This window comes from Phyllostomus discolor, chromosome 3, assembly GCF_004126475.2.
Source record: "Phyllostomus discolor isolate MPI-MPIP mPhyDis1 chromosome 3, mPhyDis1.pri.v3, whole genome shotgun sequence".
Classification (NCBI taxonomy): domain Eukaryota; kingdom Metazoa; phylum Chordata; class Mammalia; order Chiroptera; family Phyllostomidae; genus Phyllostomus; species Phyllostomus discolor.
In genome coordinates, this window is record NC_040905.2 from 196,847,489 (window position 1) to 196,874,756 (window position 27,268).

Here is a 27,268-nt window from a genome sequence, read left to right on the forward strand (position 1 = left end):
TATTTCAAATCAAAGAATTCATGAGAACTCAGTTGAGTTTGTTCACGTGGCAAGTAATGATTCAATATTTGTTCAGTATTAATTGAATGCCTTCTGTGTTATCAGCCTCAGTAGTGCTGGAGGCACAGTACTGGGTAAGGTTTCTGCCCTTCCAAAGTCTATATTTACTGCTCACAGAAGGATTGCAGAGCAAGAAGTTGCCTTGCACACAACCACTTAGCGTCAGAGCAGTGTATTTTTGTCAAGATCCCCAAATCTTAAAAAAAAAAAAAAAACATTTAGAAATCTAATTCTGGGATTTGGGCCTCAGCAATAGGGAAAATGGTAGTGCCATTTACTAAGATATTAATTAGGGAAACATTTGGGAATATGTATCTGCTAATGAGATTCACAGAGGTGGATGAAAGCCTCATCTAGCAAGACAGTACCATGAGAGGACTTCCAGGACCACTGGCAAACTTAGCTTTAAAGGTCAGAAAGAGCCAGTGACAGAAATGGATTAAGTAGCGGTGGGGATGCAAAGTGGGTCAGCACTCAGAAGTCTACAAGTTCAACTTGCAATGTGAAAAAGAAAAAAGATCAAATTACAGTTGATTAAAACGTGTGATAAAGTTCAACATTCCTTGTAATGAAGAAACAACAAAAGTTTTAACAATGTTAAAACTTTTATTGGGAACAAATGTCTAATGTCATGCTTAATTAGTGGAACATTGAAAGCCTTGCCACAGAAGTTAGGAATTAGAGTACAATTTTGAAAAATAGGGATAATGAGGAGGGATCTGCCTTCCTAGATATAAAACCATATTCAGCTGTAGAAATTTTAAGTGATGCATTAATTGTAAGACAGGTAAATAGATCAAGGATTCAGAATGTGTTTTTACAAAGGGGCCATACATAATATTCAATGAAAACCATATCAATTTTTTAATTCCTTTACGTTTCTCAGGAAAATGGTTTCTTTCCTTCCGTGATGTTTTCTAAAATGAATGCTGTGACCCTGAGTTGGAGGGCTTACTTCTATTACCAGTGTCCCTTTTATTTCTAAAGCATTTCACTTCATGAACAAAACTAGGTTACATTCCCAGCACCTGTCACAGACTCATCACCGCATCTGGAGCACTGGTACCACTTTCATTACTCACCACCCTCGTTCAGAATGGAGGGACTATTGATATGATCTATACAGTAGCTTCAGAATCTTACTCCCACGAGCAAATACTTCACAATGATAAGAAACACCCGTCTTCCTTTCCTGAGAACTAGTAAAGATGTAAAATTTAAATTGCATATTATGCAACTGTGTCCATATATGTTATATAATTGTATCCATACTTATTACCATATTTAAAATGATAACGAGTAAAGAAAATACAACTCCGTCTGAATGTTTCATCTTTTTTCTACGAGCTTTAGAAGTGTAGCAGTAATCAGAATCTTTGTGAAGCCTAATCATTTGTGGAAACTGGAGGCCAGAGATGAGTTCTCAGAATTGAACCAGCCCTGCACATTCCTGTGTGTAGAAATGTGGAGGGTATATTGGAGTCAAAGGTGACTCGCAGGATTTGGATTTCAGAAGCTGAGGAGATGGTAATGCATTGATTGAGATATTAATTTGGATCCTGATTGTCAGGATATATCCCTGATAACCAGATCCACAGGGGTGGTTGAGGGACAGCAATCTAGTGAGACAGAACATGAGCAGAGTGCCAGACCACTGACAAAATTCTGCATTAAAGGTCAAAAAGAGGGTGATGAGCCCCAGCCAGGAAAACTGGGAAAAAGCAGAGCAGGGAGGGTGGTATGGTGGAAGCTAAGGAAAGAGAGGCTTTCACGTAAGGCAGAAAGCTCTTTTAGCCGCTGAGAAGCCGGAGGACGAGAACCAAGGAATGTCCATTGAAGTTCCTGACGTGGAGGCTACTAGTGACCTTGACCAGAGCAGTTCCAGTGGAGAGTAGAGTGGCATGCGTGTTTCCACACGATTCTCTTCCGTTGGGAACTGCAGCCTGCCTTTAGTTCACTTACCAACGTGGGACTGTATTTTCAGCATCTAGGGCAGGTTCTGCATCATCAGACTCTGCTACTCTCTTAAGTCTTAGAAAATTCCATCAAGAGAATGAGGCTATGTAAATTTAAAGGCAGCCAAAAATGTTAACACCACTTACTTTGAGATAGGATTTTCTTTTTTTCTGTTTACTGCCCTTCTTTGAGTGGGCTGTAAGGCACAAATCATCATGTGAAATCATGCTCATTGGTGGGGAAACCGCTTTAAAATGTGATCAAATAATTCTGCTGGTAAACACCTATAGAACAATTTGACTGAATGGAATGCCACCACCAAAGAGATGGTGAGCTGCATTTTTTAGGAAAGGGCAGGTGAACTATGGTAGGGTGGTCAGGGCGAGAAGTACTTCAGATCCTTGCATCTGTTATCCCGACCCACTGAGCGGGTGCTGGGATACTACAGAATATGGCTGAGGGTAGGTGTATAATGGGGGGAATTCCAGAACCTTTCTTAGATTCTTTGCTTGTGCTTATCCTTATGCCTAGAAGTCTCTTCTCCCCTTTGGCCCCATCCCTTTTCCTTTTCATCTAACCAACCCTTTCTACTAACCCTTCAGCTCCTAGCTTAAATATCACCTTCTCAGAGAAGATTTCTCTGATCCCCCAGAAGAGAACAGTTCTCCCTGGTTTTATGCTCTCTTAGCACTCAGTACATTGCTTTTGCAAAATTCCTATCAGAATTGCAACAGAATTATTTCGTATATAATTATCGTTTGCCCCTGTCATCCTGCCATGGTGAATTCCACGTAGGCACAGACGTGACTGTCTCGTTCACGGCAGTTTTCCTAGTGCCTAGCAACTCGGTGTCATTCTGTATTTGAATGAAGCGATGCCACTGAAAAGCATGGCCATAGGATGGATTTCTGTTAAAAGAAACTCTGGGACTGAAGTTCTAAGGTGACTACAGAATAGATTGTATAGCTGGTGTAAGGGCCTGTTTGCATGACTCCCAGGGGTGTCTGGGTAATTGGCTACAGCATGAACAAGTTTCCCAGCAAATTGGAAGTAGAGTGGTGGCACTTTAGGGGACTGTGGACACGGATGTGAGCAGAGATACAAAGGCAGCGGGATGCTGAAGTTACGCAATACTAGGGTATGAGGAGATTTTTTAGATGATCCCTAATGCTAGGGTATAAGGAGATTATTTAGATGATTCCTAATATGTTTATATTAATTGCATTTTTATTGTAATCAAGTAAAGACAAATATTTTGACACAGAATTTCACACTTTTGGTCTACAGCCAGCCTGTGCCCCCATCCCAGCAGGATCCTGCCCACTAGTGGCTCTCCCAATCTGCTCTTCCTTCTCTGCTGAAAACGTCTTCCCTACTTCCCAAATTTAGCCCCCATCCCCCTTCTTGGACTCCTGGTTGTGTTGTTTGCTTTCTGGTGCCCAGCAGAGGACTGACGGATTGGCTTCCCTTCTTGCACCTCTGTCCTAGAACGGATCTGAGCCTTGGTTGACTCTGCCTGCCTCTAGCAAGGAAATTGTTGATGGCAGAGGGGAAGTTCTTAGTGCGTCACCTTGGTTAATAAAAAATACACGTATTTTATTATTAAGGAATTGACTGAATTTCTCTCTTTGTGACTTTGGAACTATAATGTATCATGAAGAGGCTCACTTTTTTACCAGTTAACTAACTTATTCTCGCTCTCGCTCTCATCATGCAGGTACTAATAAAGGAAAGTAATAAGAATTTTCTCAGCTCTCACAACCATACTTTTTGCTGTATTTTCCAGTGCCTATCCATATGCAGTGATACTGGCTGGATTCAGTTTTGAAGTGCACTTCTTTTTTATGCTACGCGATGATCATAGTTCAAGGAAATGGAAGTGATTGAGATACGGGAATATCTCGGGTAATAACGGCTTTTTATTTGGATTGTTTCCCTTTAGGAAAGACACTGCTGATCCTGTAACATGGAGGACTGCCTTCATACCTCATCTGAGAATCTGTCCAAATTGGTCAGCTGGGCCCACAGCCATGGGACTATTTGCAGCCTCATCCCTAACCTGAAACACTTGCTTTCGGAAGGTTCCCATGGGAACCTGACCGCAATGTGGGGCTGTAGTGCCGGGCATGCTTATCACTGGCCACTGACAGCTACTTGCAGAGCTGGGTCCCAGGAAAGGGTCTGTTTCCAGGATAACAGAAGTTTTAACTCCGATAGTCCCAGTATAATCGGAGTGCCCTCTGAGACACAAACTAGCCCAGTTGAAAGGTACCCTGGGAGACCCGTGAAAGCGAAGCTAGACTGTAATCGGACCAGAGACTCTTGTGACTTCTCTTATTGCAGTGAGCCCTCTGAACTGGACGAAGCTGTTGAAGAGTATGAAGATGAAAACACCCTGTTTGACATGGTTTGTGAGTCTTCTGTTACAGATGAGGATAGTGACTTTGAACCCCCAACCCAAAGGCCTCAAAGCATTGCTCGAAAAAGGCCTGGAATAGTCCCGTCTTCTCTCCATTCAAGCTCCCAGGCTCAGATGGTTGATGAATGCAGCAGCGATGTCATCATCAAGAAAATCAAACAAGAGATTCCTGAAGATTATTACATTGTGGCAAATGCAGAGTTGACTGGAGGAGTAGACGGACCGGCCCTGTCGTTGACACAGATGGCCAAACCCAAGCCTCAGACTCATGCTGGTCCCTCCTGCGTCGGCTCTGCTAAGCTAATTCCCCATGTAACATCTGCCCTCAGCACAGAGCTAGACCCACATGGTGTTTCTGCATCTCCCTCTGTGATGTCCAGACCAGTGGTCCAGAAGACCGCCAGGGCACCTCTGGCTTCACCAAACAGAGGGCCCTCCGGTGCGCATGGCACCAACCAGCAGGTGGCCATGCAGATGCCTGTGAGCACATCCCATCCTAACAAACAGATCAGCATCCCCTTGTCTGCCCTGCAGCTGCCTGGACAGGATGAGCAAGTTGCTTCGGAAGAGTTCCTGCCCCACCTGCCCAGCCAGGTCTCCTCCTGTGAGGTGGCCCTTTCTCCCTCAGTTAACACAGAGCCAGAAGTGAGCTCCAGTCAGCAGCAGCCCCAGGTGGCCCCAACCATAACCACCGAGGCCATGGCACAGTGCATACCAGGTATGGCACGAGAGGTGACAGTGAGTCCCTCATCCATGTACACCAGAGAATTCTGCGCCGCCCGCACTTCTAAAACCATAGGCTGAGTTTGCTAGACGCCGGGCCTTTATTATTCTCAGGAAGATAGAAATAGTGAAATGGATTACATCCAGGTGATGCTGTAAGGGAAATCTGAATTGAGGCCATCCGTCCAGTTGATATACCTCAAGGCTGGGAGGGCAGCTGTGGGATTGTGCTGTTGATAATGCATGGCTAGATTTAAGGTTCGTATCTGATCTTAAGCCAAATTTTTATAAGTGAAGTTATTTTTAAAAAATTTTTTATGCTGTCCTATTAGTATCAAGATATTTGGTTGCTGTTTAAAGCCAAAATGATGTTGAGTTACGCATATAATGACAAAAAGCCTAATGTTTCTCCATTATTATTAATTTCTCTGAACCAGCTTGGCATTGCTATTTATTTTACTTGGTGTGGCAGTTTAAGACAAGTTTTTTAAAAAAAGTATTTGATCTCTTCTCTCAAAATTTAAAGGAATCAGATAGCTTGTATGTCTGGAATACATGAGTCTAACTGGAATGGATTGGGAGGACAGGGAAATAGTTTTCCGTGATTCTAGTATCTAATGTTCTGTAATTTTAACAGTCAGTCCTTAACTTAATCTGGGTTATTATTATATGAAGGGGGTTTGGATGTCATGCTTTTAGGTTCATGATTCGAATCTCATGAGCCAGAGTTAGAAACATGGACAAAGATAAACAGACATGCAGAGGGAATGGAAAGCAGAAATTTGTGGCACTTTTTGGTTTCATTTAGTCCAGGTCAAGAACGTCAGGATTTTGGGGAAAGCTTCCCAGAGGCCTGAGGCACCTGCACCTTCTCCCTGTAACTTCCTGCATTTGGGGTGCTTTGTAAAGTGCCTTCCCGATGCTGGTGTCAAACCTGAGATCACCAAAGGAAGCCTTTGACTTCTGCTTTTCCTGACACAGTCATGGTATACAATAAAACATACAACTGAAAACACATCTGGATTTGAAATTGTGCTTTTCAGTTTTTCTTTCATTTTAAAATACTAGCTTTCTTGAGATATAATTCACATAACCATAAAATTCACTCTTAAAAAGTATACAAATCAGTGGTTTTTGGTATATTCGCATGCTTGTGCAACCATCACCACTATCTAATTTCAAAAAATTACCCCTTTCCATTACCCCTGAAAGAAACCCCGTACCCGGTAGCAGACGGTTTTTCCTTCCGCCCAGCCCCTGTCAGGCACTAACGAACTTTCTCTGTGGATTTGCCTGCTCTGCACATTTCCTACAAATGGGGTCTCATTATACAGCCTCTTGTGATGGCCTTCTTGCACTTAGCATAATTTTTTTTTACAGATTAATCTATGTTGCAGCATATAGCAGCATTTCTTTCCTTTTTATTGCCAAAATAGTATTTCATTGTATGGGTAATACCATGGGTTTTTTTCTTTCATCTGTTGGTAGACATTTAAGTTGTTCCAGTTTTGGGGTGTTGTAAGTAATGCTGTCAGTAACATTTGTGTATGAGTTTTGTGTGGACATATATTTTTGTTTCGCTTGGGCAGCTCCCCAAGCAGTAGAAATGCTGGGTTGTGTGGTAGCTCTGTGCTTGACTGTCTGAGGAGCTGCCTATACACTGTTTTCTTCAGCAGCGCCACCATTTCACAGTTTCACCAGCCACGCAGAAGGCTCCCGTTCCTCCGCATGCTCACCAGCATTTGTCATTGTCTGTTTTTAAAAGACCAGTCATTCTGTTTGTTGTGTTAAGTAGTATTGTGATTTTGTTCTGCATTGCTCTAATGACTAATGATGTTGAACTTTGTTTCTCGTGGTTATTGACCATTTGTATATCTTCTTTTGAGAAATTCATATCCTTCACCCATTTTCAATTAGATTGTCTTTTCATTGACAACCTGTAAAAGCTCTTTATACATTCAGAATATAAGTCCCTTACTAGATATATGATTTGTAAATATTTTCTCCCATTCCATGAGTTGTCCCTTCTTCCCTGCTTTCTCCTTCCCTCTTTCTCTACCCCCTTTCTTTCTTTTTTTTAAAGTTTTACTTCAGTCATTTAAGAACAATATAGTCTTTGGCTAATCTTCACATCATTAGACACAATATTATCTTCATTAGGTTGAGGAAGTCTTAGCACTAGGATATCTGACTCGATACATACAGGATAGGAGTAGTACCTTTTCCCTTAAATTGCTGTGAATCTGGTTTATTTGTTTCTCTCCCCCAACCACCATCTTTAAAAAAAAATAGATAGGAGACAGCCTGAGTGAGTTTTCTGCCTTCTCACTTAATTTATATTTGAGGGTACAGTTATATTTTGCAAAGTGAGTCAGCAGACCAAAACGGCACAGTGAGACTGTTGTTTGTAGTGCACAGCTTTCCACTGACTTCCCCTGCAAAGCAAGATGCAAGATTTACTTGCATCTGCCTAGGGGATAGTAAGTGAGACATTTAGGCTCTTTGTTAAACCAAATAAGAGTATCTTACTGTGTAATTATTTTGGAAAAGAAATTCAGCCTATTGGAAAAATATTTTAATCTACTTAATGTTGTATGGATGACATTTCCTTAGGTTTTTTTCCTTTTCTCAATGAAAGTACACTTTTAAGACAGCTGTAAAAAGCAAACATGAACAAGGATAGCGTATAACATATACAGTTGTTAAACTATGATTTAGCGTTACTGTTACAGGGAGGATTCGTGTAGCTTGGAATTGAACCTTCAAGAAAAAACAGTATGAAGAACTGGTGGTGGGAGTTTCCTAAGGAATGATTCTGATATTTTGATCGATTGTTCTGTGGGAGAATATTATATTGCTAAGATACTATTAACTTTAGGGAAACGCTATTTGGATTGAGAACATCAATGGGACAGATAAAAATCTGACGCTTTTCTAGTGGGAAACATAGAAACTTAACTTACAATTTACCTTGTTCCACAGAGCCCAAACTACACTTTGTGCTGTAAAAATTTTATTTATTTGTTTTGCATATTTAATTATAGTAAATAGTTGTGCTAGAAAAGTTTTATTTATTTATAGTCTTCATTATAAACATAGGTCTTTTTTTAAATGGAGAACCCAGCATATCCAAATACATGTGAATAAATAGGTACAGATGGCCCTTACACAGTTACTACGTGAAGCATTACTTGGGACTAAGCAAAGAAAGAGAGGTTCTGAAAGAACTAGGGCAAAGCAAAACTAGATACATTTAAAGTGGGTGTTGTATAGGTTGAAGTCTTTATCAGATCATTGTAGAAATACTGCATGTGTTTGAATGGTACATTTATTTATTGATTTATTGTTTTGCTGGACAATATTTTATTATTTTTTCCTTTTTTATTGAGGTGACATTGGTTGATATAATTATAGGCTTCAGGTGTACCATTCTAATATATCATCTGTATATTGTATTGTGTGTTCACCATGCCAAGTGACAGTATTTTATTTTTAGTTAATTTATTTTTATTGTATTTTTTCCATTCCCCTTGTACCTTCCTGTGCCCTGCAAGCACCACACTGTTGTCCACTTCCTTGAGTCCTTTTTTTCTTTTTGCTTGATCCCTCTGCCCCCTAATTGCCTCACTGCCCAGATCGGTCAGCCTGCTCTCTATCAGTGAGTCTGTCTCTATTTCTCTTGTTAGTTCAGTTTGTTCATAGATTCCACATGAATGAAATCATATGGTATTTGTCTTTCTTTGACTGGCTTATTTCACTTATCATAATGTTCTCCGGGTCCATCCATGCTGTTGCAAAGGGTAAAATTTTCTTATTTTTTTGTGGCTGAGTACTATTCCATTGTCTAAATGTCCCATAGTTACTTTGTCCGTTCATCTAGTGATGGACACTTGGACTGCTTCCGTATCTTGGTAATTGTGAATAATGCTGCAATGGACATAGGGGTGCTTACGTTTGTTCAAATTAATGTTTTGAGTTCCTTCAGATAAATTCCCAGAAGCGGGAACAGTAGGTTATAAGGCAGTTCCATTTTAATTGAAGTATCTTCAAAAAATTAAATTTCGTTTTTTGAAGTATCTCCATACTGCTTCCCACAGTGGCTGTACCAATCTGTATTTCCACCAACAGTGCAAAAGGGGTTCGTCCCCTTTCTCCACATTTTCACCAGCATTTGTTGTTTGGTGATTTATTGATGATAGCCATTCTGACTGGTGTGAGATGATATCTCATTGTGGTTTTAATTTGCATTTTTCTGATGATTAGTTACATTGAGCATCTTTTCATATATCTATTTGCCATCTGTATGTCCTCTTTGAAGAAATATTTATTCAGATCCTTTGTGTATTTTTTAATTAGATTGGTTTTTTTTTTGATGTTGAGTTTATAAGATCTTTATACATTTTGGACATTAACTCCTTATCAGATGTATCGGCAAATATACTCTCCCATTCCATAGATTGTCTTTTTATTTTGTTGATGGTTTCCTTTGCTCTGCAAAACCTTTTAGTTTGATGTAGTCCCATTTATTTATTTCCTTTTTTGTTTTCCTTATCTGAGGTATATATCAGAAAAAATATTGCTACGGACAGTATCTGAGATTTTACTGCCTATATTTTCTTCTAGGATTTTTATGTTTTGGGGTCTAACATTTAAGTCTTTAATCCATTTTGAATTTATTCTGTGTGTGGTGCACAAAGGTGGCCTTGTTTCATTTTTCTATATGTATCTGTTTTATTTCCCAATACCACTTATTGAATAAAACTGTGTTTAGCCCATTGTATGTGCTTGCTTCCTCTGTCGAATATTATTGACTATAAAGATGTGGGTTTATTTCTGGGCTTTCTATTCAGTTCCATTGATCTATGTGTCTGTTTTTATGCCATTACCATGTTATTTTGATTACTATGGCCTTGTAGTATAGTTTGATATTAGGTAGCATGAGTCCTCCAATTTTGTTCTTCTTTCTCAGGATCACTGTTGGTTTGCATGCAGGGACCTTTTGTGGTTCCATATAAATTTTTGAAATATTGGGTCCAGTTTTGTGAAACATGTCATTGGTATCTTGATAGGAATATGTTGAATCTGTAGATTGCTTTGGGTAGTATGGACATTTTAATGATGTTAATTCTTCCTATCTATGAACATGGTATGTGCTTCCACTTATTTGTATCTTCTTCAGTTTCTTTCTTCAGTGTCATAATTTTCTGTCTACAGGTCTTTTACATCCTTGATTAGGTTTCTTCCTAGGTATTTTATTCTTTTTGAAGCAATAGTGAATGGGATTGTTTTCTTTCTTAATCTTTCTCTGATAGTTCATTTTTGGCATATAAAAATGCAGCTGATTTCTGGATATAAAATTTTGTATCCTGCTACTTTACTGAATTCATTTATCAGTTCTAACAGTTTCTTGGAGGAATCTTTAGGGTTCTCTACAGTATCATGTCATCTGTAAATAAAGACAGTTTTACTTCTTCCTTTCCAATTTGGATCTTTTGTATTTATTTTTCTTGTCTGAGTGCTATGGCTAGGACTTCTAGTATATATTGAATAAGAGAAGTGAAAGCGAACAACTCTGTCTTGTTCCCAGTCTAAAGGGGAATGCTTGAAGTTTTTGTCTGTTGAGTATGATGCTGGCAGTGAATTTGTCATATGGCCTTTATTACGTTTAGGTATATTTCCTCTATTTCCACTTTGCTGAGAGTTTTTATCATAAATGGGTACTGGGTTTTATCAAATGCTTTTTCTTCATCTATTAATATGATCATGTGGTTTTTCCTTCTTTTTGTGTGTGTGGTATATTACATTTATTGATTTGCAAATGTGCCAATCTTGTGTTCCCAGAATAAATCCCACTTGATCATGGAGTATGATCTTTTTGATGTATTGCTGTATTCAGTTTGCTAACATTGTGTTAAGGATTTTAACATCTATGTTTACCAGGGATATTTAATGGCCTGTAATTTTTTTTTGTAGTGTCTTTATCTGGTTTTGAAATTAGGATAATGCTGACCCCATAAAATGACCTTGGGAGTCTTCTCTCCTCTTGAATTTTTGGAAATAGTTTGAGAAGGAGATGTGTTCATTCTTCTCGAAATGTTTGGTAAAGTTCACATGTGATGCCATCCGGTCCAGGGCTTTTGTCTGCGGGGAGTTTTCTGAGTACTGCTTCAATTTCACTAGGTATAATCTGTCTATTTAGATTCTCTGATTTTCCCTGTTTAGTTTTGGAAGATTATACAAGGTCTGTCTGGAAAATGTCCAGCCATTGTTAATATAACGAGAACGGTTTACACGACATCAGTGGAACCTGGCAGCCAAGGAGCGTGGACTGGAATGCAACGCATAAACAACGATGAATTCACTTTACTCGTGAGGGGGCCCTAGCTGCTGTTGAGTGAGCATGTGTACCATGTGGCTATTATATTCACAACGACTGAGTGAGTAGAGCAATGAATCGGCATCAAATTTTGCTTTAAGTTTGACATTCTTCTGCAGGAACTATTCGAATGATTCAGAAGGCCACAGCTATGGGCAAGTGATGATTGGCAGCTTCATCATGACAACGTGCCCACTCATGCGTCATATCTCCTACAGAGTTTTTTGTTGAAACATCAAATTACCCAGCTGACTCAGGCCCCCTACAACTTCTGTGGCACCCATATGTGGCACCCTGCAACTTCTGGCTTTTCCTAAAATTAAAATCACCTTTGAAAGGGAAGAGATTTCAGACTGTCAGTGAGATTCAGGAAAAGACTACACGGCAGCTGTGGCGACTGGGAGAACTGTCCGAGTTCCTAAGAAACCATTTCGAAGGGGACTGAGGCATCATTGTCCTGTGTACAGTGTTTCTTGTATCTTGTAGCTTCAATAAATGTCTGTTTTTCATATTACATGGCTGGATACCTTCTGGACAGACCTCATTGTGTTTCTGGAAACTTATCCATTTCATCCAAGTTGCCCAATTTGCTGGCATATAGTTGTGCATAATATTTTCTTAGAGTCTTTCATATTTCTTTGGTGTCAGTTGTTACTTCTCTTTCATTTCTGATTTTATTTGGGTCCTCCCTTTTTTGTCTTAATGAGTCTGGTTAAAGGTTTGTCAATCTTGTTTATCTTTTCAGAGAAACAGCTCTTGGATTCATTGATCTTTTACACTGTTTTTTTTAAGACTTTTTTGTTTATTTCTGCTCTGATCTTTATTATTTCCTTCTACTCACTTTGGGCTTTTTTTGTTGTTTGAATAATATTTTTAAATAATTTGACAGGTGACTATTGAATCAGCTGAAACAAAGAGAAATTGTTCAGTTTTGTTTAGTTTTAAAGATGCCATTTAAATTCTATTTCTGTAGTGGAAAAAGGCATCCTTATTTCTGTTCAGAACTAAACTCACAGAGTTACATAATTTTAATCAAGATGTGGATAAACTTATTAATTTTCACATCAGTTCTATCATACTGCTCAACCCAAATCTTAGCAAATTTTGATGAGTAAAAAAGACATACATTATTAGAAGAATACTGACTATTTCCCAGTAGCTTAGATTCTATTAATTTTTGAAGTTTTTAATTTGGGCATTTGTCATAAATTTAAATCTCTATTGCATCATAAGTTGAGAAGCAGTTATCTGGGGAATGCAGCATCCACATTCAGGGGCACGTTGTTATTTCGTCTGGATACCCAGTAACTTGGAGCACTTCCTGTGCGAGAGAACTCCCTTCTTTGTGCACCTGCACTCCCCATTGGAAGGGCCAGAAACTTGCTTTCCAAGTTTGTACTTCAGTGAGGGCAGTCCTGTGAGTCAAATGCACTCACATTGGACTATTCAGAAGGACTTGGAAGAATCCGTTTTGGCAAATACAGTCAGTTTTTAGAGGCAGCAGGAGCAGCCTCCCAGCAGGAGTTCCAGTGTCAGAGGCCCACTCTAGAGTGTTGATTTCTGGGCTGCCCCCACCAGAGCAGATCTGTGGTGTGATCAGGGAATTATCTGTAGACACCTCCAAGCCTGATTCAGTGACGTGCCAGGAAGTTGTGTGGCCTTTATTCAATTCTTTTTCTGCCTAAGCTAGCTAGACTGGGCTTTCATTTAAAAAAAAAAAAGCAATCTGGAGGAACATAGCATCTGAATCTAGGAAAGGTGTTAACCTCTGCTAAGTGTTGCAGGAAAATAAAATAATTTTCTTTTTGCCACTAGGCTTGTATTTTCAGCTAAAATAAATGACATCTCCTTGCTAAGTAACAACTTGTATGATGATGCTTCTTAGTGTGTGCTATCTTGCTCTTCAGACTGTACAAGCACCCCATTGGATGGTAGAGATAGCTGCTTCTCACACTAAACCTTCCCCCCTTTCCCAGTGGGAGTTTCTACTGAAATGTGTCCTTTGTGGGCATTTCCTTGTAACACATTCTCTGAGCCTAGAACGGGAGAAGGAGGTACTTAGTGCCTTTGCTTCCCACCCAGGCCTTTAAGGGCATTCTGGGAAATAAGAGAAATCCCAGTTGGAACTTCTTACCACCATGTTGCCTCTCTAGTAACAGTTAATTTTGAATTATGAGTTTTCCCTTAGGTGTACCTTTTTTTTTTTATGTCAGTTCACATGATACCACTATTTCCCGAAATGGTCTGTGTTATTTCTTTAGCATTTCCTAGATCGGTCCCTTGTGGAAGGACATTATATTACTGAGAGGAATTGAACAGCAGAATCACCAGGAGGTAGCCCACAAGTAAGGCTGTGTTACACACACAAGTAAGGAGGACATTAGGAATCTGGACGTTGACATTTTGTATTGCCTCGTGTAAGTCATTTCTTTCCTTCCTTCTTTTCTTTCCTCTGCCTTCCATTATTTCTCTTTCTCCTTGCCTAATTTCCTTCAGTTGCCATCAGTAGTGGTAGTAATGTGGAAAGTTTGGTAGGGTCCAGTGAAGGGGAACGAGCTTTATTTCATTGGACCTCTAGATGGAAGTTATTGGACTAGATGCTTAACTAACTTAGTTGCACTTGTGTTAATGCTGAGGGAGGCTTTAGTGGGACTACGCAGCACCCTTATCTCCAGTCCCAGTGTCTTGCACATTGTACGCGTGTGGCCATCATGTTGGTAACTAATTGACAGCAGGAACACATCCTAGGGAAAAATTATATACTTGGTCCCAGGAGTTTCCAGGACTTAACTGCTTGGTGTTAGCGACCTCATCTAAAAGCAATAACCTGGTTTCATTCCTCCACTCACCTAATTGGCAGGGAAGAAGTCAGTAAGATAAGGGACTGCATGTCCACGGGAAGAGAGAGCACATGAAAACCTTGATGAAATCATGGATCCCTGATATGTCACTAGACTCTGGGAACCCTTTCCAAGCTGTACTATCAGCACCCCTTTCCACAGCCTCTTGGAGGCTACCTTCCGCCCTCTGCTGGGGATCACAAGGTTTAGTTATTTCTCTCCCCGCAGGTCTCCAACTCTTGACTCTCCTATATGAGTGTCACAAGATCTTCCTCCCCTAAGTGTCGCAATGCCCTTCCCCACCTATGGAGCAAAGTGCAGTTCTCCGAGTGGTGCTGGGGTTTGTGTTAGGTTTGGCTGTGTGTAGGGGAAAGCCTGTGATCATGATGCAGGGAAGGAGCCGGACGTCGTCATCTCCAGCCCCTGGCTTCTGACCTCTCTCTTCCTTCCTACCTGCAATGCAGTTCTTAGAAAATGGCTTTAAAATTAGTAGTTTTTAGCCTTGTTTTCTACCCTGGGGGAGAGGTATGGGGAGGGGATATGTAGTTAAGTACTGTCATTCTTTTGAAAAAGAATTGACTATATTGTCATGTATTAATATTTTCAAGGTATTTATGTTTTTATAAAGATAGTTTTACCAATAGTGAAAGCCCATTATAACTTACATAACATACAGTGTATAACATATACACCTTATTATAAAGCTATAGTGATGAAAGTGGAGTGGGCTGGCACAAAGATAGACGGAACAGTGGGACAGCACAGACAGCCCAGAAACACACGCACACACGTGCAGGAACCTTGTGTGAAAGAGCTGTCACAACACATCGGCGGGAGAGGAGCAGACCAGTCAGCGAGTGGCTTTGGGCATTGGTCACCTGTGTGGGGCCAAATACTATAGTTAGACCTTTCCTTCACATCAGACGTGAGATAAATCTCATTGAAAGATGTGACGGTGGAAGTATAAAACTTAAGACAGATGATAATCTTGCAAAATGGCTTTGGTGTCAGGATGAGGTTTTTAAACATGACACACAAAAAGCACAAACCATAGAGGAAAAAGCTGAAAATGCTGACAGCCTGAAAATAAAAATCTTACCTGGGACAGGGGCTGTCACAGGTTATGTCAGTGTGCATAACCAAAATATTCACATACAGAATATATAAAGAACTGCCACAAATCAGCAGGAAAAAAACGTCAAATAATCCACTAGTGAAATAAGCAAAGGTCATGAAGCACTTCTAATAAGAAACCTATGTGATTATTAAATATATGGAAAATGCCCAGCCTTGCTTGTAATCAGGAGAATGCAAATTAAAACAACAATGAGGTATCAGCAGAAAGGCAAAAGTTATACATTTTAACTGCCCTAAGTGGTGTTGAAAGTATGGGAGAGTAAGGACATGCTGGTGGGAGTATAAATTAGTATAGCCACTTTGGTGAGCAGTGTACAGTATCTGATAAAGTTAAAGATGTGCATATCATATGACCCAGGAATTCAATTTCGAGGCATCTGCCCTAGAAAAACTTTCGTAAATATATGTGAATATATGTCTATATCCATAGATATATATTCCTCAAAAGGACAAATGTACTGGGGCATGCATTGCAACTTTGTGATAACAAGGAAAAAGTCAGTTACCCAGCCCAGCATCTGTCAGTAGCTGTGATACAGTTTTCAGTGGAATATATGCATTTATTCATGTAGATGAATCTTGAAAACAGTTACAGAATAATTTAGAGTTGAATAGAAAAAGAATTGAAATTTAGAACACCATACCTTTTTTAAAAATACAAACATTGCTGTGTACCGGTGCATGTCACACACTCACGCACCACGCAGAATTGATCGTGAAACCTGAAGGGAAGAGAGTTGCCTCAGACACGTGATGGTGGTTCCCTTTGGGGAGGGGGGTGTGGGAATGGGCGCACGGGAAACTCGAACTGTAACTCTAACATTTTCTTTTAAAAACATGTAAACATATTAAAATCAGAAGGCTGTCTTATGTGAGAAGAAATCTGAATGCTGCATTTTAAAGAGGGTTAAACTGGAATAGGTAGAATGACTGATGTATGAAATGTGGATTGACTGGTGTAGTGAAATACATAAGAAATATGCAGCCGGATCACTCATCTCGGCATACATAGTCCTTGATCGTTTGGATGTGACAGAGACTCCGCAAGTAACTAGCACAATTGTTTTGTTTATAGTAAAAAATAAAAAACATAAAAATATGACAAAATATTAGTATTAGTGTTAAATCTGAATGACAGATTTAAGTGTGAAAGAACATGAGTTCGGGTTATACAAGAGGCAGATATAAGCACAGGGCCTAATTTTGGAAATCCAGGCACACGGTTGCCTGGATTCAAATCCCAGCTCTGCTCCTTGTTTTCCAGGCAACTTGGGCAAGTTACTTACCCTCTCTGTGGTGTGGCCTTATCTGTAAAATGAAGAAAACAATGTATCTGGTTTACAGGGTTGACATAGAATTAATGTATAAAAAGCCCTCTGATTTATGGTAAGCATCCTTTAATATTCTACATACTTCCTATATATTTTAAAATGTGAATACTTTTAAAATACAGGTTGTGAGGCTTAAGTAGAATTGATTGCAGAATGATGGGGCCATTGCAACATTGTTATGTTATTACTGAACATAGAGGAATTTTTTGTAAGAAAGTAAAACTTCACTAACATTGTCTTCTAGTATATTTGTGTATGGACAGAGAACTTGAGAACTAGCCATAAATTCCAGTGCTGTGGCTTCCCTCCTTGTGACTATGATGAGATGCTGTCTTGGGGCATTTTATTAAGTTCTTTTGCTGAAATAAATAAAAAACACAAACACAAAATGTCCTCTAATACTCTATCAAGCACTTTTATTTCCAGGGTCAACAACTGCCTGAATTCCATGAGGAAAGAGGTGGTTTCCTTTATTTTACTGTAGGAAATGAGACACAGAATAACTGGATGACTTGCTTGGAGTTACAATGGGAAGAAAGTTGGTCCCCCCTTGTTAACCGAGAGCGATGGAGTGAGTGAGTCACTGCTCTGCGCCCTGGTCCCTCCCTCTGCTTGTCTTGGTGCAGGAACCGCCTCAACCGCTGATGGCTTCCCTTCCCCTTTCATTTTCAGGTCATGCCCATCACTTTCCCAAAGCTTAGGCTGCTAAAGTGTATCCTAAAGAGATCATCCGTTTCCTCTGAGAATCGTTTTTGCAAGGACCCAGAGTTGAACAGAAGGACTCATTGTACCAGGAGCAGGGAGACGTGTCTCGGTTTCTCTTTCTGCTGGGCATCTGGACACATCCCTTACCCTTCAACTTACTAAACATTTTTTTCAGGATCAACCATATGTCAGGGCTAGTGAAAATACAAAGATGAATGTCAAATTTCCTACTCCTGGAATATCCGTCTTTAGAAAAGGAGGCTGGCAAACCAACAACTCCACTTCCAAGTATATAGAAAGAGGTATATAAAATGCGGTGGAACACAGGTGAGGAGCAGTTCACTCAGCCGTATGGGACACGGGGAATGGCATTTCAGGTAAACGGAACAAGATGAGCAAAAGCCTTAGGGCATGGACATAGGCAGACTACTTAGGGAGGCAAGGATTCGAGTGTGGCTTGAGAGTAGGTTTCAAAGGAGCCAGGAGAGGTGCTGCTGGAAAGGCGGCTGGAGCCATTGGGAAAGGCTGTGCAAGTGAGGTCACAGGTGCCCTGTGAGGGGAGCAGAGGGACACAGTTCATCCTCTTAGACGATCAGACTGGTAACAGTGGGAGAGTAGAGACTGAGAGCCAAGAGCCGTTGTGTAGGGCTTTGCAGCCATCCAGGTGGGCGATGGCAGTGAGCCCTCCTCTGAGGCAATCATAAGGGCCCCAGACGGGAGGAGGGAGGTTGAGGTTTTCAGGAGTTAGAAAGTGCCTTGATGACCTCTGCATGTTGGGCCTTTTGGGATCTTTGTTGTCTCCCGATATTCTCGGTCAGAAGGCACAGCACCGTTTTAGGCCACACCGGAAGGTCTTCAGAACACAAGTATCTACAAGGAAGCCATAATCCTCTGTGTGTAGGACGAAACAGTGTTAAGAGTGCTGAAACACGCCATGACCGTTCATTCACCACCCATTCGTTCAGCAGACATCTGTTGGAAGACTTCATACAAGCTGGCTCTCCGAGCACAGCGACAGGCAGGGCAGAAGTGTGGTTCCTGTCCTCATACCGCCCACACTCGAATGGGAGAGACAGCCTGGCACTTGCCCTCCCGAAGCATCTCCAATTAAAGAAAAAATAAACAAACAAAATGGAATCAAGATGCTGTTCAACTGTGAATGACTTTGTAAGACTAAATTGATTGCCTTTAGATAATACATTTCTGAGATGATATATGACTAAAAGTGGTTAAATGAATAATTAAGCCAGTATGATAAATGAAAGTCAGGTCTTTCTTCGCTGGGAATTAAATGTGCAGAGGCTACAGGCAACCCATTCCACATCATAATTTATTTGAAACAGCTTTCTGCTCAGCCAAAAATAACAGGAGCCTAGTTATATTACAATTATAATATTGCTTGTTTTTGCAAACAAGTGACCTATCTTTAAGAATTAAAAATATAATTGTTAGTTTTCTGAATGGCTTTTCCTCCAGTGCTTGCACTTTCTTTCTTGATATCATTTGTTTTAATATTTCACAAGAAAGTCTTCCCAATTAACTGTTTATTTCTTTAAAATAAAGGCATTTTTCTATTATACCAATGAAGTGAAAACCATTATTTATATATTAAGTATATATTATTTATATACATAGAAATTCACCCAAATACAATTGAGACTTCCAAATATAAAAAATGTACCTAAACACAGCAGGCTAACTATTAGCTACAAACCTCAGAAGGTAATTTTCTTTCAATAAAATTTGGATTTGACTAAGACTACTAGGAAGCCAGGAAACGGGTCAGAATTGAAGAGGTATCGGCGTTGATTTTCTAGCCTGGGTATTCATTCCTTGTGATCTGAAAAGATGAAATAATGTGTAGTCAGGGCAGATGAGTCGGTGTCAAAGCACCAAAGCCTCAGCTTCAGTGTCCCATCATCCCTGTGTGTCTTCTCTCCTCACTGGCGAGCTGTCCTGGCCGCGTTGGGTCCCCGCAGGCACAGGCAGAGTGCAGGGGACCCACTGTGTTTCAGGCCCAGCGGTAACTTCTCTCTCGGTCTTGACCTCACTTGTGTAACTCATGACTTGTAGTCCCGAGAGGGAAATTAGACCCAGAAGAAGGCAAAAATGATAAATTATGCTTCTATGACTACAAGATTATTTTAAGCTTTATTTTAGGTGAGAACAGTGATCAGACTTACAATCAAGTAAATCTGATTTAATGATCGATGTGCTTGGTGTATTGACTTCAGTTATGAAGTTATGAATATAAGTCAGTTATGAATATACACACATCAGGCTGATTCTTCTGTGCATTCTTACAACTACAGAGTTGCTTTCTTAGACAAAACAACGATATTTATTGCCCTTTTCATTTTTTTATTTTACCAAGGTAATATGTGTATGTGGCAATGAAATAGTAATTGTTTAACAATAACAGTCTCACCTCAGTCTCATCACCACGTAATCCCAACTCTTCCGAGGAAACTTCTTTGGAGCCTTTCTGTTCAGTTCTTCCACAGTTCTAACCAAATTGTTTATACTTTTGTTTCTTGATTTGTTTTCTTGATTTATCAATTTCAGAAATAGCTACAGAGTCCTTGTGAATGGTGAAGATTTAACTCATTTTTTTTACCCTTCTAATATTTGATTGTTATGCTAGTAAAATACCCAAGTAACAAATAGAAAAATTAAAAGTAATGGAATGGGAAATAAATATGCTTTTTTTAACCTCAGGGTTTAGATACTGGTGCTCCTATCCTTCCTTCCACTGGTCTCCCCTCCCCTCCCTTCTCACCATCTTCACAAGGTTGTCAATATTTTCATTCTCTTTTGTGGCCATAACTGTCTTTCCTGCTTTGTCCTTAGATTGACTCCGAATGTTCAGAATCAGAAACACCATTTATATTATTTTTGACAGTGTAAATATTGTTCATAGGTTTTCTTGCCATCCTGATGAATTTCATGACCTCTGGGACACTGAAAACAGAATGTTCCTAACAGTGGTGGGGTAAATGGCATGGTCCATGTGCTAGAGCAATTTCTGGTACAGAGAGTAAGTCCTCAAAGAGTATGTCTGTCCCAGCCAGCATCGTCATTATTACCACTGTATTTCATTGTATCCAAAATGCCACCGATGGTAAGATGTACCATTATTTTATGTTTCACAAAGAAAGAAAACCGCCCAGGAATTTTGAGACAAACTTCAGAGCTGTTAAAATGTGAAGAAGTATACCTTACAATCAATGGAACACGGTACTGTTTAGTTTTTAGTGTTTTGTGTGTGTGTGTTTTTCTAAAATTTTTGGTAGCATTTCTTGACAGAATAGCAGTGTGCCTTTATATATATGTGCCTCCCTACCCCCACTACCATTTTGGTTCTTAAGGCTTTCTGCTTTAAGTTGGACTAACTGATTTCATGCAAACCTGAGGTAATCCATCTCCCAACTCTGAGGCTTCCTCTGGATTATATCCGTTGTTCCCTAGATTTTATTTATTCCTCTATTTTTCCTCATTTTTGCTGGAGCCCATCAAATAATTTCCCAAGAGTGGATATGTGGAAAGAGAATTTTGAGTCTTTAAATTACAGAAAATTCCTTTCCTCTAGTATTATTTTTTAGAAATTTCCTTTAGTATTTGTTCTTTTATAAGGACTGTATGTATTCATAATCTCTCAAATCTCGGAAAATTTTAATTAGAAGTTTTCTAAAAAGTTCTCTTACATCCTTGAATTATCTTTTCCTTTGCTTTCCTGTTCTTTATTCTTATCCTTCTCTTTAAAGTTGCTAGTTTTCTCCTGATGCCTAGTCTAATTGTTCACATTTAAGAATACAAGACAGGAAGCTGGTGTTGTTTTCTTCTGCATCTTTATATGGTTATAATTAACTGCCGCTAAATTATTATTCTATGTGATGGAAAGCAGCCGTCTTATTAAGGAGAAAGTTTTATTTTCCTATTTTGCCTGTACTTATAAATGAATAATAGAAAGCTAATATATATAGAAAAATAATTTTTATTTTATCAGGAACTTTTCAAGAGTATAGTTTGTTATTATCCACTAAAGTTGATATCCTCCTGTTCATTAGGTTACTACTTCTTGGATGGAGTTTAATCAATATTAATAGCCTAACTCAGAAAAGAAGGAGGTAATTTATTAGAGTTTTGTGCATTTCCATTTTTGTGTTATCTGTTTTCCTTTGCTTTATGCGCCAAACATCTTGTTTCAAGGTAATAATTCCTTTGTGTTTTTTACTGTATTATACAGTTTCAGTAAAAGATGCTTCACATGTTGATCATCCTCACCAATTAAGATGTGCACTTGTGTACATCGAATGTAAGTTTAAAGGAAGAAATGGTTTCTAATCAGAAGTTTGTTAGTGACAATAACTTTCTACTGCAGTATAGCACTTCATCTCTTAAATTCATCAGATGCTACCTTGTATATTGTGTTTGAGTTTCTGCTCAGTCATTGAAACCATAGAGTTTTGGCAAACTCATGAAAAGTACTTCTCGGATTCTCAGTTTTGACTGACATGCTGATGAACTATTGACAAGTGGTGACGATTATTTTACTTCCAAACTCCCCTTCAGTGGGCAGGGTCATGTGCTGTTAGCTTTCTTTGATTACTGTATGCGAAATAGCAGTAAAAATAGCCAGTGCGTGTGGAGTGCTTATTATCTTACTTAATGACTGATGGAACTCAGTTCCCACAACTCTGTGAAGTTAGGACTACAATTAACTCCATTTTACAGATGAATAAACTGAAGGTAAAATGGTTGAACCTGTCAGAGATCACACAGGAAGAGCGTGGGAGAGCTGGGGTTCGGGCCTAGGCAGTGTGATCCCCAAGTCCGTGCCCTTAACCACTAGGCTCACTTGCCGTGGTGACACTCTTAACGTGCTTCGGTGTTCTCCCTCCTAGCACTTTTAAAAGTCCTCTTCTGGACCTGAACTTTCAGTTTTCTTTATTTCTCAAAAATCCTTATCGCCAAAACTTACAGTTTTACTCTTCCTTTTCTGTCTGCTTTTATTGTCTAGTTTTCTCCCCAAGGAGGGGACAAAAGTGTTCAGCGGTGGAGGAGACATTTACGAACGTGCCTAAAACAATGCCTGTCATTGTTTTAGGAAGTACCGAATATGTTTCTGTCGAATGTTGAAGCAGCTATGCAAATAGGAAACTTTGTAGAAAGAAAAGATAACTTTCATTTCCTGTTTTCTTTTGGGAAAACTCACTCAGGCTACTTGCTGTGTGGGGAACAGTTTGATGGGGGCAGAAGTGGACACAGGGAGTTCTCAGAGCTAAGAGAGGAGTTTCTGGGTCACCAGTGGTTAATGAATCCAATAGCAAATTCTTCTTCACGTCTTCAAATCTGTAATTTTAGATGATCAAAAGATCATCTTATCCAGGCACCACTGTGTTAATAGTAATGTTGCTCTTGAACACCAGACAAAGCAGATTTGCAAAGAAAGATAAAATAAATCACAAAAGAGAACTGAAGTGTATAGTTAAGATGAAATAGACTAGATTCTTGGTGATTAAAGAGTACTATTTTAAACTAAAATTTAAAGCCAGCTATCCACCAAAATGGCTATCTATGGGTGATGGATTTTTAGGCAGTTTTGCTTTCTTTTTTATACCTTTATTTGGGGAAAACTTTATATTTAATATGTATTTTATGATAAAACAAAATTATTTTTATTAGAGGAAATCTACATGAAATAATCTTTTCCTCTTGTGAATATTTACCCTACAGCCATCTGTTTTTTAAAACTTCAGTCATTTCTAAATTAGAAGAAATTTATGCAAAGCATTTTTAAGGGTGTGTTAACTCACTGAGGTAAAATGTAGACATTGCTGAATTCCTGAGCTGTGAAAGAACTAGTTTTTACTTTGGAAAATGATTTACTATTCAATAAAATTTTGCTTAAGAGTTAGATGTTGAAAACAATGAAAGAACCCTTGTAGGATGATGAAATAATGCCTGTTAAACAGTCCTCTGTGCTGTATACAGAATCCAGCACAAATAACGCCCGCTTTTTATTACAAAATCATAAGTGTGTAATTCTGTAACATAACAATATCACACTCAAGCACACCATATGACATTTTAGGTGAAATGTTCAAATTAAAACCATAAATTATTACACCCATATTATTACCCTGCCAACCACACTCAAGCAGGCCTTCTGCCGGACCCTGCAGTAATGGCGTCACCGTAGAGTTAACTGGAAAAGAGAACCATGTGTGGAAAGCTGTGGCTCCATGACTGAAACTGGAAAATGTAAATATCACATCTATAATGGATCCATGTATCTTAAACAGCTGTTTTAAGCAGAAAAGCAAGAATTTAAAAACAGGGTCCTTTTTAGAAATCGTATGTGATGTTTTGTATTTCAGAGTCTGGTGGCAGCCCCTCACTGTGCATTTTATGTGTTGCACCAGCAGGAGACATTTCAGGCATATCACAGATATCAGAAGGTACTCGTGATTCACTGTCTCTGGCTGTATAATAAAAAAGTGGGGAAGAAATTTCTGTAGTCTCTAATAAGCAGTATATCAATGAGAGCTGTCAGATTTTGTGGAAAATTCCACAGCATGATTTATTGCATTAATTACAGGCATGTGGGTTTCATGCCACTAAGCCTGAAAATGCAGCCACATTCTAAAGTTGATTTAAAATATAGTTTGGCCAAGACAAAAGTGCTGCTTATTGTGATTAATGGAGTACAGTATTTACTCTCGTGTTCTATTCTTTCGCCTTTGGAATGCTTAATTTCTTTTCTGACTTGAAATTAAGTTTGAGATTTGAAAAGCTTCATCTCATTTTTATTCATTCCTGTCATCTGGTCTCCTTTTTGCCTTTTTGTGTCTTCTTAGTTGTCATTGAATGTTGCATCTCCTTTATATGTGAAGCCTGTGTGACTGCTCTCCTTCTAAACAAACGTGGGCTAGCTCAGAGCTGTCCCTGGCTGGCGGAACTGACCGTAAGGCTTGTTAAGCCCCACCTGGGATGCTACGGCCCTTTTTTTGAGGGGGTGGGAGGGAACAATTGAGGAGAAACTCTCATTTCCTTAATTTAACTAAAAAAAAAAAGCAGCATTCTTAGAAGAGAATTGCATGATTTTACCCATTAGTACTGTGCTGAATTTGTACAGTCACATGATGTCTCTTACAGTGACACAATCAGCTTGTCCAATCACAGGATGCGAGGTCAGTGGAATGGAAGGGCCCCTAACAGCTGTTTTAGATTCATCTATTAACTCCAGTTGTTTACACGTCTGTGACAGGATATGCCTAACATTGGTGACCTTTATAAAGCTAGCTTGGAAGAATAGCAATTAGTTGCTAGAAATTAAAGCATCAGTAGAGGAGGAACTCAGTTGAAGTACACTTTGACTTTTGTGGATTCGAACACATTTCTAAGCAGTGATATGTTTAAAGAGTAGAACTAGATGATCTGTGTGCCCAAGGCTGAGATAAGTGTATTGCTTTTCTATTTTATTTAATATTTGTACATCTCATATAAGTACAATTATTATTTTGCATACCTATTTTACAATTGAAGAAACTGAGGCTTAAGTTTAAAAAAAAAACCCATACAAATTCACATAGCTGGTTAAGTGATTCGAAGGCTGGGATTTGAACTGCATTCTTACTGACAAAGATGGAGCCATTAATCATTTGCTACACTACTTACGTCAAAGGCCTTGAAAGGGACCAAGTAAGATGAGATTTGAAAAATTGTTTTTGGCAATTAGGGAAATGGTGTTGAATTTAGTAATTCCAGGAAAGTTACAAAAGAAAAGGTGTGAATCCAAGAGGTCTCAAAGGGAAATAATTCTTTAACTCATTCATTATTTTGTCAAACAATACCAGTTAGTCCAGTATGGATTTTTATAGTACTTTTCACTGAAGCAGAACTCACTTAAACACTTATTATTTATCTATGTATGAAGCAACTGTTCTGCTAGGAGAAAGAATTTTTCAGATCAGAAAAGCTGCTGTTCCTTCAGGATGGCAAGTGCTGTAACTGAGGCCGAGCTTGGGCTGAGGCTTATTTGAAGGAGTCATTTTCTAGGTTTTCCAGAGGAAAGGAGAGATAAGACACTGTTTCTTAAATCATGACCTACTAGACCTCACCTATATTAGAATCATCTGAGAACTTGTTAAAAATACGGACTCCTGCACCCTGCTGGCCATAAATTAATTCCTTGTTGTGAGGATCTGCAAGGTCAGTGCCTCGTCTCTTCACACGCGTAGTATCTTACCCCACCATCCAACACACACAGCTCCTTGACCTGATTCGATTCATAGATGAACAGTAAATATTGCGTGAGGAAGAGATGTGGCTTTTTTGCCTGTGTTTTGGTTCATAATACTTGTATTTTTTGTGCTGTACTTTATTTCAAAAGTTTTTATTAAGGAGAAATTTTTCTAGATATTATAGAGTCACATAACATACAACAAGGAGAACTGAGCAGATGACAATGTTTAAGCGATTTCTGCTTCAGTGAAAAGCACTATCAAGGATCATGCTGGACTAACTGGTACTATTTTAAATTTTCATGCTCCTGAATGTTTATGTAAGACAAGTGTTTTATACCCACTATTGGAAAAGATTAATTGAGCCTGAAAATAATTTACTGGTCAGATAGCAATAAAAGCATACAAGTCTGGCTTCAATTAGTAATGTTAACAATCCTAGAAAATAACCTGTTTTAGAGTTCTAGGAGAATGCATCATGTATGCAAGGACTTGGGTGCTCAAAGGAGAAAAAAGACACTGAGTCCATTGCAGGGGTTAGGAACTATTGCTATTTTAAAAAATGAAACAATGAATGTTGGCAAATATGAATGTTTAACCCCCGACAAATAAATTGAAGTTGGCCTGTTTCCTAAGATGACCAGCTAGGGAGTATTTTTTTTAAATACCAAGATTATTTACTTTGAACCTAAAAAGAGTTATAAGAAAGCGTCTTTCAAATGAATACATGTATGGATGAAGTAAGTACCTAATAGGCAATGCCATAATGTCAGTATAATATCTTTCTAAAGTGGAGATTAGGATTGGGGGGAGGGACCTAACCCTCGATTTTGTGTCTATATTAATTCTAGACTTTTGTTAAAGTATTGTCATGTTTCCTTATCATAAGAGTAAGATAAAGATACAGTCTTGTAGCAATTTGTGTGATGGCTGGTGTGTCCTTATTTCCTAAGGAATTAGCCCTGGGAAAAGCTTCCAGTGGCCTCATAAGTTATTTCCTACCACAGCTGACTCTCCAAAGAGCCTTCACAAAGGATGAGGTGACAGATTCTGATTGTGAGTCCCAAAATTTAATTTTATGCCACTGACTTTCATTTTCATCTTTTCTAAATGCAGTCTTTTCTAAATGGGCTAAAGTGAATTGTGTGATCTCCCTCACAGAGTTATCTCAGTAACTCCTTTTCAGCTTTTGTGTTAATTCAGCCTACACACTTGTAATGAATGCTATATTCTCCAGTGCTTTTCCAGACCCTGGGAATAAAGCAGTGAGGTCCCGGCCTGCACAGTGCTCACGGCCCACTGGGGAGAGACAGATGCTAAGCAAGTTATGAAGTAAATGTGTAGCATGTCAGGTGGTGATATGGAAGAAAATAACACAGACATAGAAAATTGGGGTATTTATTTGTTTTTTCAAAAGCAACTTCTTCAAATGTCTGACATTTGGAGTTTCTTTGCATTTAGAATATTCGGTCTCT

The 27,268-nt window shown here is 39.1% G+C and overlaps 1 protein-coding gene across 3 annotated transcripts in view; it reads left to right on the plus strand.

Moving 5' to 3' along the window:
* KIAA1958 (KIAA1958 ortholog) overlaps positions 1-27,268 on the plus strand; it is a 107,720-nt gene that overhangs the window by 40,198 nt on the left and 40,254 nt on the right. For all 3 annotated transcript variants that reach the window (XM_028517788.2, XM_028517789.2, XM_028517787.2), the window contains exon 2: positions 3,959-5,153. In XM_028517788.2, coding sequence (XP_028373589.1) covers positions 3,983-5,153 — 1,171 coding nt within the window. In that variant the 5' untranslated portion in view covers positions 3,959-3,982. The remainder of the gene's footprint in view (positions 1-3,958; positions 5,154-27,268) is intronic.